Genomic DNA, 14,527 nt, shown 5'->3' on the forward strand with positions numbered 1-14,527 from the left:
AGATATGAGTAAGATATATTAGCCTGATCTTGATAACTGTTGGCAATTGAATCTCTTCCCCACTCCAGTCTTATTTTTGGCCCTTGTTTTTTCATTTCTGAATTAAAAAAAGACCTAGCACAAGCAAATTTAGGACTGAGGGATGAGACTTCTTGCATTACACTTTCATAGAAGCAAAACTTATGTTGTTAAAAAAAATCCTCCTTCAATATCTGAAGGAAGAACACTCTAATACCTAATCCATCAGTCAAGAATATGGAGTTGTAATCTTCCTTTCTTTTCTTTTTCTTAATCTTTACTGCTGGAGGGGTTAGGGTATGGTGGAAGTGACCCTCTACAGATGGGGGAGGTCCACACTACACCCTAGTCAGATGGAAAGCAACCACTGGTGGTTCTACTACTGGTAGAGGTCTATGGAAACCCCTGATATGCAGGGTGGGAGGCACCAGTGGGTTTAGATCCACTGAATGCAAAGTGCCATGGATCCCCCAAGTGACCAAGCTCTCAATTCCCTCAGCTGCACCAGCTTGGAGCTGGCACAAAAAATAAAAACCCATCCTCCCCCCCCCCCGAGCTTCTGCCCTGGGTAGCATGAGCTGGCAGGGCTTTGAGCGTGGTCACTCCACTGCTCCCCCACTGGTGGTTAGGATTGCTCTTTTATTGTTTTAATGAGTTCCTAGCAGGTAATACAGAAAACAATACATTTAGTCCCCCCAATTCCTTCTCAGAAATAACAAAGATAATGATAACTGTTACAATTACCCTCCACCTCCTTAGTTGCTCACTTTTAGTTTGGTTCGCTTGGCATAAAAATAGAAAGCAATATCTTCCAAGGCAATTAGTACAAACTAATTGGTCTTCCCTAGATAGTAGGCTGTGCCTATCTTCCGTTTTCCTTCCAAACCATTGTGAAATTAAATGGATTTTTTTTTACCCTTTCAAAAAGGCTTGGAGAAGCCTGGCACAAGAATTGCCTTGTCTTGGTCCTGAAGTAAATTCAGAGAGAGTGCTCAGTTTGCACTGGGACTGAAGAAATGTTGTTATCATTCCTAGATAAATTAGGACTTTCAAATTACATGGGTTGCCCTTGCAGCCTATGAAATGTCTAAGTGAACTGTGAACATCTGGCCCAAAACAGGAAGAATCAAAACAAAAACTCTTTTGTTTTAAGGCAACTTATGTAGGGTGCATTTTCTCCACTTGCTCTCAGAGATGGAAGGAACAGACTGTTAATGCCTTCCACAATATTAGATGCCTAAGCTCCCATTCAAAGTACCTTTGGTCCTGGTGGTCCAGTGTTTCCTGGCATTCCTGGTAACCCCTTTGATCCCTGAGTTCCAGGATATCCTGCCAGTCCAGCTAGTCCCAGGCTTCCTCTATTACCCTTGACAAACAAGATACACAGATAGTCACATCAGACACTGTCAGCCACTGTTTCGAGCAAATGCATGTTTTAATTTGTTCAGACTAGTCATTCTTGCTATATATTATTATTTATTTATTTGATTTATATCCCACCCTTCCTCTGAAAGGAGCCCATCCACATACATTTAGGCATGTCCATGTGCCCTAGGGATGGAAGGATCTGTCCATTTCGGTTGTCTCAGATTCTTGTTTTTCCAATCTTTTCCACATTTCTGCAGCAATTTGCCATTTTTTAAATAAAATCCTCATGACAATTCTTCAGCATTTTAGTGCAAATTTCTCCAAATAAACACATTTTTGTATGGAGTTTTGACAAATGTACATATTTTTGCAAGCAGCATCTCCTAACATAATGCAGTTTTGTATAGTATTTTCACCAAAATTTGGATAAATGTGAATTTTGAAGGATGGTTGCGTTTTGGTTCTCATATTGTTTCAGAAAGTGCAAATTTGATAGATTTGCCTTTAAACGCAAACTGAATTGAATTTCTCCCCATCTACACATACACCTTTATATCAATGAAATGACAGCATCTTGTAAATAGCTACATAATTAAATATGGTGTTGTAAATGATGATGACAAATAACAGGACAATATTATTTATATTTAGGACAAGCTATCTATTGAAAAATATTGTTATTTAGAAATTAACATTTTATACATAAGGACTGAACTCGTAATATGTACCACTGACTTAATGAAACATACCCTAGATCAAAACAAATGGGGTGCCATATAAAAGACAAGAGGGCTCCTGGGTGCAGAAAAGAGACCTTTGGTCTTACCATAAAGTGGTTTTCTATGTGCATGTAAAGATGATCTTAGGTGGGTGACCTCCACCTTGTGATAAAAGGCAGAATATCACTGTTTGATTTTTCTTGCTTCTTCTAGCTTTCCCTTAGCCTCAGGAAACCAGTTTTCAAATGACAAGCCATACCAAAAACATGGAAAAAACATATAATTGTAACAGTGCAGGCAAACTAACAGCACTCTCTGCACACCAAGAGATAGAAATGAATGAAGGTAACAGGCAAAGAACATGTCAGAACATGCCATGTATAATAGGCAAAGAATATGCCACATATATAGTCAGGAACATTTCAGACATCAGCCCAGCAAAGGAAGCACAGAAGGCAGCCCCATCCATGTAGGGAGAGGCCCTGAGATCATCTTTACATGCACACAGAATACTGTTTTACAGTAAGACTAAAGGTTTCTTCTCCTGTGCATGTAAGATGATCTCAGGTAGGACATACCCAAGCTGACCCATAAAAGGTGGGATCGAAATGCGTGGCTGCCTATAACTTTGGGAGAATGAACTGCAGAACCTGTCTCCCAAAGGCTGCCTCAGCTGAGGCATACTTATCAACCTTGTAGTGCTTGATAAATATATTTAGAGAAGCCCAAGTGGCTGTGCTACAGACCTCATGAAGAGGTGCATTAAGCAAAAAGGTTGCTGAGGTGGCTGCTGACCTGGTAGAATGTGCTATTATCTTAGCTGGTGGCTGTATATTCTGTAAGCTAAGGAGATGCAAGCCTTAATCCATCTGGATAAAGTGGAGGTTGAAACTTTTTTCACTAGCAAAGAAGGGTGAAAGGAAACAAAGAGTCCGTCTTACAAAAAGGCTTGGTTCTGGAAATGTACACTTTCAGTGCCTTACGCACATCCAAAGAGTGCCAAGCCTTCTTGGTTGGATGGGAAGGAGAGGGACAGAAGGAAGGTAGCACAAGTTGCTGACAGTGGAAGGTAGAAAAGTCTTTAGGACGGAAAAGAGGATTAGTGCATAAAATGACCCCGTCCTTTTGGAAAATGCAGCAGTGCTTATGCACTGATAGAACATTCATCTCAGAGACCCATCTGGCTGAAGTAATTGCCACCAGAAACAGCACCGTGAATGATAGTAGACGCAGAGGGATGGACTTCAGTGGTTCAAAAGGTGGTTTCTGAAGTGCTGTCAGTACTTTGTGAAGATCCCAGGATGGGAAATGGTGCTGGGTAGGTGGTGAAGATATGGTCGCTTCACGCAGAAAACGCCTCAAATAAGAATGTGAACCTAAAGGCTTGAGACTTTGAGAGAATGGCCGAGAGAGCTGATACCTGGCAACGGACAATGTTAGGACGTAGCCCATTGCCAATCCATCTTGAAGAAAAGTTAAAAATTGCTAAGCATCTCTTAGAGCCCTACTCAAATCACCCTCAGAGGCAAGCTGCTATGCAGTTTCCTGCCAAAATGGTTTCTCCCCCTTCACCTGCTCTGCATCCTCCCTGTTGATCAGGCTGGCGTTCCAGTAAAAATAACATGGGTCTAATATCCAGCTCCTCATGGTCTCTGAGACCCATTGTAATAAGGACTGGAGTGAGAGCCGCGGCTGCCCTTACTGGGGAGTCCCTTCCTATGAGGGACTGCCAAAGTACTCTCTGGCCTGTTGGACGAGAGGTTGGCAGTAGATGTATGAATTTCTGCTGTGTTTATGGAAGAGCTTTGGGAGGTGGGAAGTTGCGGCCAGGCCTTCCTTACTGGCATTGCCAACTTTTCCTTAGATTTCCCTATAGCTGGGTGGGAGATTGTGCTGCAGCATGTCTGACCAGCTAGCAGAGTGGTGGATGGGTGGCTAAGGGGTTGTTTTGCCAGTTTGTTGGCTGTGCTGCTTTGCTGGTTTTCCAGCCTTTGCAAAGGAGAGGACAAAGCATAGAAAGGGAAAACGGCAAGCGCAATAAAATAAGAGGTAACAAAGGTTTTTTTTGGGGGGGGTAGTACAGAAAAAGACAGAACACGCACACAAATACAACAAAAATCCACAGAATAGCAGCCTGAAAGAACAGCAGAATCTTGGAAGCAAGCAGAGAGCGCAAGGAATTTGACCACACACAGTGAAGGCAGAACAGAAAACTGGTTTCCCGAAGCTAAAGGAAAGCTAGAAGAAGCAAGAAAAATCGAACAGTGCTATTCTGCCTTTGACCACATGGTGGAGGTCAAAACCCACCTGAGATCATCTTACGTGCATGGGAGAAGGGAAATTCAGCCTGCGTACCCTGCCCTGGTATCTGTATTGATGAAGAGTGGGGTATAAATATTTTAAATAATACATAAATATTAGCAATAATAAACTTACAGAAGCCTAGCCCTTTTTGCATCTGGCCACCTTAAAGCAAACTGGGACTCCACCCAACCATCACTAAGACTGTTCAACAAGGTGACCAAATATGGTTAATATGTTTTCACTGCACAGTTTGGACCTACACCATATAGGCAAGTCAAGAAACAAAAACCACATTAACAAACAAATGACATGGTTGCTTCTCAAATGAATGGCCCTGAGGGAGAGGTGATACTAGGATGGGAAGTAATTATGTAATTTTCTTCTTCCATATAACTCTTGCTTATAGATGTTACTGATGTAGTATGAATATTTAAAGACTATTTAAAAATAACCTCTCATGTGGAAAAAAATAATGTAAGTGCTACTCACAGGAAGGCCCTGTTGCCCAGATAACCCAGGCCTTCCAGGATTCCCAGGGATGCCCTCTGGTCCAGGATAGCCAAGTACACCCTTCAGGCCTAAAGGACCAGGTTCACCCTGAAATAAATTTGAGATATATTAGGACAGCCCTGCTGAATAACTATTATCTGAAGCTAGGCTACACTACTTAAGTTTTTACACAATTAATAAGTACAGTTATATAGCTCAAACTGGTTACTTAGGGTTATATTCAATGTTATACTCAAAGTAGACCCATTGACAATAATACACATGATTCATTTAGGTCCATAAATTCCAATGGGTTTACTCTGAGTTAAACTTAGCTGGATACAATCCTTAGGTTTGAGAGCAGACATCTTTTGTTTGTTTTTAAACATGTCATCTTTGGAATGAAACACTTGATAATTTGAGATTTCTTCCTTTTGTTTGGGGAAATAATATTGGTGTGTTTGGTTTTGTCTTTGTCAGTTGTGACAAAGCATACATTAGTTCTTTTAGAAAAATATCATTTTGCATCAACTACCGCCACTCTTTCCATCACTAAGGGAAAGCGGAACAGACCATTCAACTTCTGTAGGAGGAGAATAAACATATGGTACACAACCAGTCAACTACAGAAAAAATCAGAAAAGAGGAAAGAACTTTATGAAAGTACTCAATTGCTCCAAAGTGTGCCAAGATTTTTTTTTAATTTATGAGTTTCATTACAAATGACAAGTGAATTCAATTATTCACTCATACTAGACGTATACTGGCCCAGTTTGGACGTGATGGAAAATCATGGTTAATGACTAACTGAAAGAGCAGTGTGCTAGTGGATGCTGCCTGATAGCTCTCACTTCACTCATTCCTTGTGGGAGCAGGAGATGCAAGTCATGAAATCTGGCTTGTTACATCTAAAACTGGGATTGTGATTTGTTTCTCCTAAATAAATCACAACTAGCAAGCCAAATTTTGACTTGCTGATTATGATTTGTTTGGGAGAAATAAATCACAATAATGGTTTCAGATGTTAACAAAAGCCAACATGACTTGCTTCTCCTGCTTGTACAAGGACAGTGTGCACTGCTGCTTGTTCTCGGTAAGTCATTAACCTTGGCTTACTGTAATGTGAAGTCGGCCATTGTGTATATCCCCTGTTAGTGCTGTAGAAGTGAAAGCCTATAGATGTAACAATAGATTGTTACTTTGTGTATCGACAAATAGCACACAACACAGTGCCATCACTATGTTGAACAAACTGGGCAGGTTTTTTTCTGCATTTTTGTATCAAAGATTATTGTACATTTCATTAGTTGGAAGCCACCTTGAGCCTGGTGTTGTAGGCAGGAAATATATATAATTTAAGTAATAAGCAAATAATAAGTGTTATTTGTAGTGAATATATTGTGAATAAAAACAACATTAGACACTGCTGAAAGCCTGCTGAAATAAAGAAATTTCAACTATCATATAGAATGGATCAGCCTAGCAGACATCCCTGGGAAGGATATCCTACAGCTGCAGAGCCACAACAAAAAAGACCATGCTCCAAACCTATGGAACCAAATTTCTATAAAGGTCATCATTAGACCTAATCTGTTCAGTGCTGTGGATATCAGCCACAAAGTAGCCACCCACCAGAGAGTAGTTTAGTTCCCTCAAAATACTTGTCTATTCAGTAACAGCTGGAATTGGAAGCTAAGGATGCCACATGTGTATACAGAAGGGACAATTCTTAGGAATATATATACATTCAGACTGGAGAAATGTATGCATCAATAACATATAAGAGAAGAATCTGTTTTAGACTGAAATTGGTCTGCATTCATTATTTAATAATTGAGTGTGCAACTATGGTTATGTACATGCCATACATTTAAAGCACATTATTTCCCCTAAAGAATCCTGGGAACTGTAGTTTGTTAAGGTACTGGGAACCGGGAACTATAGTTCCCAGGATTCTTTGGGGAAAACAATGTGCTTTAAATGTGATGTGTGTCTCTGTAAAGCTCTGTTAGACTGCACTTACTAGGAAGCAAGCCCCATTGAACACAGTCTAAGTAAAATGTAAAGAATTGTGATGTAAAGGTGAAACATGCACACAGTACAATTTAAAAAGTTACACAGATTTTCTACCTTGGAGGTTAGATGAGATAACTCTATTAGATTAGCTGTTGTTCATCACTAGCCTGTCACTGCCTGCATCAAGTAATTTGTATTTATGGTGGGTATCTAAGTGTATGATGAACAAACCGTTTGCTTACTTACAGACATTCCAGGTTTCCCAGCTTGACCACTCATTCCTTTTTTCCCAGTAGGACCCTAGAGATTTCGAAACATCTGTCAACTGATAAAACTGATGAAATGTAACAACAGAGTAGGAGCCTGTATTTCTCTCATAAAAGAGCTACAAGGATATCTATTATCTAGCATTAGGGCCAAAGAACACAAGAAACACTTCCATTTCAAAGATCATAACCTAAGATCATAAATTGGTTGGATATTCTTCCTTCTTGGGTGCAATGCATGTCAAAGCACCACACTGATTCACTAAACATATCATCATTTCCCCCAGGTTACTTTTTTGGGCAACATTTCATTTATGAGAGAGTATGACTGGACTGGGCTGAACTGACTGAGTTCACAGGTTGGTTAGGTTGGAATCTTACTTTCTTTTACAAGTGTCCTCTATTTAAAGAGTTTGAGGCATTTCATATAAACATATGAAATATCACTGGAGTAGTTTGATTGTTCTCAAAGAGGACAATATGATTAAGGTCTCAGTACAAGGAGAACATTCATAAAACATTGCCTCTATGCAAAGATGAAAGGTACACATTGGGAAGAGAATCTGGCCTTAGTACATTGCCTTCTCTGCTTGCTGCTTTTCACAGAGGACCATCTATTATAAAAGTTTTAAAGTAACTATTTTAAAAATATAACTGTTTACATGTCTGTAGATAATAAAGCTGGGTTGACAAGCACTGCATTTCCTTCTAGATAGATGAATTACTGCCTCCAAGAAGTAAGTACAATATTCCTTAATTACCCAGCTCGTCAGAGGGAATTAGGGCTGCCAGGTTCAGGGCCTGAGACTGATCCTGTATCTTTAGGAGAAGAGAAAGTCAGCCAAGTGCAGGTGTTCTTGCAACACTGTAATGGGAAAAACCAGAAGGTGGAATTCTCCCTTCCCCTGCACAGCTTTTAAAGATACAGAAGACCTCGTGGAAGCCGGGCGTAGCAACCAAGAGGTCTTCTGTATCTTTAAAAGTTGTGCAGGGGAAGGGAGAATTCCACCTTGTGGTTTTTCCCATTACAGTGTTGCAAGAACACCTGCACTTGGCTGACTTTCTCTTCTCCTAAAGATACAGGATCAGTCTCGGCCCTGAACCTGGCAACCCTAGAGGGAATTATGCAGTTCAATCAGACATAACAATCCTGGGCTGAAAAGAAACCACTGTATGTCAGCCCAAGAACACGTTGTGGTACTGTGCATTCCATCCATCTTTACCATTCCCCTCACACACCCTGCTTCAGTGTTGAGTTTGTGGCTTGTTAAAAAAAGGGTCCTGTTACAGCTAAATCAGAAAAATTGTTTTAATCACTGCTTACCAGCTAGGATTTGAAACCAGGATCTGTAAACATGGCTTCTCGGCCTGAGATTGTTTTTTATGAACCAGGACAATGTCATTTCACTTAACTGTTATCAATATCTACAGCAGTTTCTTAAGCATAAATGTAAGTTATTATACAGCCACAAGAGTGGCCGTATACTATAGCCAGCATGGATTTTTCGCATTCCGCAATGTTAAATTGAAAATACCCCCCATGCCATTCTGATCCTTCCCATAAGCTCATTTTAAAACAAAACCTTACAAAACCTATAGTCCTGAACTCAGAAACACTTGCTTAACAACCCTCTAAATTTTAATGACGATACACAAAACAGAGAATCGAGAGTCCAAAGTGTAAAAAGAAAGAGAAAAAAATCAGACCCCTTTTGGACTTTTTTCTGTCATAGTTCTCATAATCTGTTGAAATTCATTAAAAATCAGCCATGTTCACAGAGTACCTGTAATCCTAACACTGACCTTGCCCCATACTCTGACCTTCATCTTCGGCAGTTTAAAAGTTATAAAGATGCCTAGCTGATTTTTAATTAAAGACATTTAACATTAAACTCAATGTTAAGCCTTGGAATACTCAGTAAAAATCAACTGTCAGTGTTCTAAAAGCCAGACTCACAGCTGCTTGGCTTGGCTAATTAGGGGGCCACACCCACACCTGATCTTGATTTCACTTTTGACAGTCATGTCTTCCCCCAAAGTATCCTGGGAAGTGTAGTTTGTGAAGGGTGCTGAGAGGAGACTCCTATTCCTCTGACAGAGCTCCAATGGCCAGAGTGGTTTAACAGTCAGCCGTTCTGACTGAAGCTCTGTGAGGGGAACAGGACATCTCCTAGCAACTCTCAGCACCCTTCACTAACTACACTTCCCAGGATTCTTTAGAGAAGCCATGACTGTCTAAAGTGGAATAAAGGTCTGGTGTGAATGTGGCCAGTGACAGCTTTGGTTTAATTTTGGGTGGGAGGATACATGTGCCTGCTGTAGAATAAAAAGGTGGAGGAAACACTGAAAAACAATTATACTGTTCACAATGTTTTCCTTTTGGAAAGGTAAGAGATTTCCCCTCTGCCCAGTGCCTACCCACTGAATCTCCTCCCCTCTCTGCCTTTCTCCTGCCTTTCCTGCCCCTCCCCCACATCAGTTTTACCTATCCTAAGCATGATTGTATGGGAGTAAATCCCACTGAACTCAATAAGCACGCAAATGATCAACCTTGTCCTCCTCCTCCCCCTCTGCCCTTCCTCCTCCACCTCCTCACGGTACCAAATTCTTCCAAGCTACACGGGAAGTGGATTGGACTGTGAAAGACCAACCCAAATGGTGTTTGCATTTTTACAAATTTGTAGGGCAGTTCAATATCTCAGAGAGGAGGTCAGGTCTTCTGCTCCCCTGGTGCATTCACTATAGTGGCCTAATTTCCCTGCTTTTTAAAGTTGGATAGAAATATCTGTTGGCTATAGGTAAGTTCTTAAACTGCAAGGTTTTTTGCTTATTGGTGAATATTATTATGCATCATTGGCATTTGAATTGTTACAGCTGCCCACATCCCCTTCAAAAAGCACACTGGACTGGTTCACACAATCTCATTTTTAAATCCCACTATGTGTGTGTGTGTTGTGTATGTGTTGTGTATATGTGTGTTTGTAAGGGGAAAATAGACCTGGAAGATAATCTTACCCCTATATAGGCAGTCAGTTACTACGCTCTGCAGATGAGGATCTCCTGCAGATACCATCTCACTATGAGGTCCATTCCGCACAACATAGGAAGCATTGTGGCACCTACACTTTCGAATTCCCTCCCCTTAAATATTAGAAAGGTACCATCTCTGCTGTCTTTTTGGCACTTACTGAAGGCCTTCCTCTTTCAACAAGTCTTTTAAGTGGAGACCTTATCTCAGCCTGCATTTGGGATAGAATTGTTTATGTTTTTAAAGATTTTTGTTTTAAATATGTTTTTAAAATGTTTTAAGATGTTTTGTTTTAAAGATGCTTTTTAAGATGTTTAGTTTTTAAGATGTTTTTAGTGTTTTACTGCTTGTTTGCCACCCTGGGCTCCTTCTGGGAGGAAGGGCAGGATATTAAATAAATAAATAAATAGACTTACACTTGTACCCTTTCCATAAATGCAATGTGCAATGTACTAAAGGCACCATCGCGTACATCCATATGCATAATGTCCTGGATTCACACAGTAATTTCACCTCCTTTTAATGTAGTAGTCTCAGGGGAATCAGGCATACAACTTGGTTACCATCAGCCACAAGGAGTGTGCATGTGGATTCACTATCCCAGTGCATTCACAGTATTTCCAAATTAGAGATTAAGTGAACTGACTGGACTGATTTGGATATAATGATAATCTCTAATGAATTACAAGAATGACCTTAGGCATACAGGCTTTCTATCACCACCATCCTCAGCATGCTTTTGGTTCTATTTTTGATTGGCCACAGCTTCCAGTGTAATTTGAAACCAACAAACTCTGGTTAATTTTAACCATGGTTTGATGTAACAAGCCATTTTTAAACTGTAATTTAAGAAGCTGGCTTGTTTCAACAAAACACAGTGAAGACTAACCTCAGTTAGGGTTCAGATTACACACTAATCTATGGTTGATTTAAAAAAGAAGTGAATATCTCCAATCTCCTCTTCACGGTGGCACTGACAGGGAATAAAATAGTAATAATAATAATAATAATAAAATTTTATTTTTGAGTCGCCCATCTGGCCGAGTGAATGGCCACTCTAGGCGACGTACAACAACATAGCAAAATACAATATAAAAACAAAGAGGACCACAGTCAATAATTATCTAGATCCCTCTTCCAGTTAAAACAACATTAAAACTAACCCACCCCAGAGATACCATAGGCCTGCCTGAATAGCCAGGTCTTCAAGGCTCGGCGGAAAACTGTCAGGGAGGGGGCATGACACAGATCGAAAGGGAATTCCAGAGGGTGGGGGCCACAATCGAAAATGCCCTCTCTCTCTGGTCCGCACCAGCCTTGCTGTTTTGACCGGCGGGACCGAGAGAAGGTCAGGCGGCATAATTGGTGATGCTCCTTCAAATAAACTGGGCCGAAACCGTATAGGGCTTTAAAGGTCAGTACCAACACCTTGAATTGGGCCCAGTAAACAACAGTGTAGATCTTCTAACACCGGGGTGATATGGTCACGGCGGCAGCTGTTCTTGATCAAACGAGCCGCCGCATTCTGTATCAGTTGTAATTTCCAGACCGTTTTCAAGGGTAACCCCACGTAGAGCGCATTACAGTAGTCTAAGCGAGAGGAGACCAGGGCATGTATCACACGTGGGAGCAGGTGGGAAGGTAGGGTTGCAGCCTCCGTATCAGATGAAGTTGATACCAAGCTGCCCGGCTCACTGCCGAAACCTGAGCCTCCATGGACAGCTGGGAGTCAAGAATGACCCCAAGGCTGCGAACCTGGTCTTTCAGGGGCAACTTTACCCCATTCAACACCAGGTCTATATCCCCCAACCTTCTCTTGTCTCCCACGAGTAACACCTCGGTCTTATTGGGGTTCAGTTTCAGCCTATTCCTTCCCATCCATCCACTTACGGATTCCAGGCACTTGGACATGGTATCCACAGCCAATTCTGGTGAGGACTTAAACGAGAGATAGAGCTGAGTGTCATCCGCATATTGGTGACACTGCAACCCAAATCTCCTGATGATGCCCCCCAGCGGCTTTACATAGATGTTAAATAGCATAGGGGAGAGGGTAGAACCCTGTGGGACTCCACAATTGAGAGGCCAAGGGTCTGAAACCTCATCCCCTAATGCTACTTGTTGTTGCCTGTCTGAGAGATAGGAACGGAGCCATCGTAGAACAATGCCCCCTATTCCTAATCCCTCCAGGCGATTTAAAAGGATACTGTGGTCGACGGTATCAAAAGCCGCTGAGAGGTCCAGAAGGACAAGGAAGGTATATTCTCCCCTATCCAATGCCCTCCTCATATCATCCACCAGGGTGACCAAGGCTGTTTCAGTTCCATGTCCAGTCCTGAAACCCGACTGGAATGGATCTAGATAATCTGTTTCATCCAAGTGTCTCTGTAACTGTTTAGCCACCGCTCACTCAATCACCTTGCCCAAGAATGGTAGATTTGAGACTGGGCGGAAGTTGTCCAACACATGGGGATCCAAGGAGGACTTTTTCAAGATGGGCTTTATTACTGCCTCCTTGAGGGCTAATGGCATTGTACCCTCTTCCAAGGATGCATTTACCACTGCCTTGATCCCTTCGCCCAGTCTCTCTTTACAGCTCATAATGAGCCATGACGGGCAAGGATCCAGCAGACAGGTGGTTGGCTTCACAGTAGAGAGCACCTTGCCCACTTCCTCGGAAGGAAGAGGCTGAAACCGATCCCATCGGACCGGAATGCAACTGGCCGACTCTGGCTCACTTCCTGTGTCCACGGCGTACGGAATCATGTTCTTCAAGCGCTCGATTTTGTCGGCAAAGTGTTTAGCAAATATGTTGCAGGAGGCTTTAGAATGCTCCATGGGTTCCTGAGCAACTGGACCGACCAGGCTTCGGACCACTTGGAACAACCTCCTGGAACAACACTCTGCCGACGCAATAGAGGCAGCAAAGAATTCCCTCTTTGCTGCCCTTATTGCCACCTGGTAGGCCATTATTGCTGCTCTAACCAGTGTCCGATCGTTTTCAGAGCAAGATTTCCGCCACCGGCGCTCTAGTCGTCTCACCACCTGCCTCAGACCCCGCAACCGTGGTGTATACCAGGGTGCTATCTGAGTTCTATTCAGGGGGAGAGGACGTTTCGGAGCCACCCGGTCTATTGCCCTAGTGATCTCCCTGTTCCACTCCATCACCAGGGTTTCGACTGGGCGCCCTTCAGCCGGCTCCAAATCTCCCAGCGCATTCAGGAATCCATTAGGATCCATCAGGCGTCTGGGGCGGACCATTCCAATAGGTCCCGGTCCCTGTCCCCTGCGGAGGGTGTGTGGCAATGAGAGGTCTATTCTCACCAGGTAGCGATCTGACCATGACACGGGACTGGAAGAAACAGCCCCCATTTCCAGAGCACTTCCCTCCCCTCCCGAGACAAACACAAGGTCAAGAGCATGATCGGCTATATGGGTGGGCCCTATATTACTAAGGTGCAGTTCCCAGGAAGTCATGGTTTCCATGAAATCCCGAGGGGCCCCAGTGAGGATGGTCTTGGCGTGCATGTTGAAGTCCCCCAAAACCAATAGGTTGGGAGAGAGCATCCGTACACCCGAGACCACCTCGAGCACCTCGGTCAGGGAGTCTACTGCGCAGCGGAGTGGGCGGTACACAAGTAGAATCCCTAAACTGCCCTTTGGGCCCAACCTCCAGTACATACAGTCAACAAACTTGGTCGCATGGAGAGGGGGCCTGGCGAAAACCAAAGACCCCCAAAGACTGCCACTCCCCCTCCCCGCCTACCAACCATCAGCTGCTGTGCGTATTGGAAACCAGCTGGACACATGGCCTCAAGCGTGGGAGCTGAGACCTCATCCAGCCAGGTCTCCGTAATACATGCCAGGTCTGCGCTCTCATCCAGGATCATATCATGAATGAGCGTTGTTTTTTGCGCCGCAGACCTGGCATTACACAACAGCAGTTGAAGGTCAGATGGAGTCCTGCGTCCCCCAGTTATCTTCTGGTTATGGACAGGCCCGGAACAAGGGATGGATATTAAGCATCTATCCCTTGTTCCCCTAGACTGGCGTGGCTTGCCACGTGCGCCTTTCCAGAATCTGCCGCCTAGCCTTTTAATGTCATGGCCCCCCACCCTCCCCACGGTACCCTCCTCCGGTCTGCACATGGCCCACCTCCCGTCCGCCAATCAGGCAGGCCCCCCGCCCTAAAAACTACAGCAAAATGCCTTATTGCTCTCAAAGCTGTCTGTTAATGGCACGGATCAAGTCCAGAAGTTACTTTTTTTTCTGCCAATTTCCAGGCTGGCTCCAGCTGCCAGTTCTTCTCCCCTTGAAGA

General features: G+C 43.0%; 1 protein-coding gene across 1 annotated transcript in view; it reads right to left on the bottom strand.

The window, feature by feature from the left end:
- COL24A1 (collagen type XXIV alpha 1 chain) overlaps positions 1-14,527 on the bottom strand; it is a 333,005-nt gene that overhangs the window by 59,678 nt on the left and 258,800 nt on the right. Inside the window, exons 46-48 of the mRNA XM_061633547.1 lie at positions 7,161-7,214; positions 4,899-5,006; positions 1,277-1,384 (exon numbers count right to left, since the gene is read on the bottom strand). Of these exons, the coding sequence (XP_061489531.1) occupies positions 1,277-1,384; positions 4,899-5,006; positions 7,161-7,214 (270 nt within the window). The remainder of the gene's footprint in view (positions 1-1,276; positions 1,385-4,898; positions 5,007-7,160; positions 7,215-14,527) is intronic.

Source organism: Rhineura floridana, chromosome 6 (assembly GCF_030035675.1).
Source record: "Rhineura floridana isolate rRhiFlo1 chromosome 6, rRhiFlo1.hap2, whole genome shotgun sequence".
In the NCBI taxonomy this organism is placed as follows: Eukaryota; Metazoa; Chordata; class Lepidosauria; order Squamata; family Rhineuridae; genus Rhineura; species Rhineura floridana.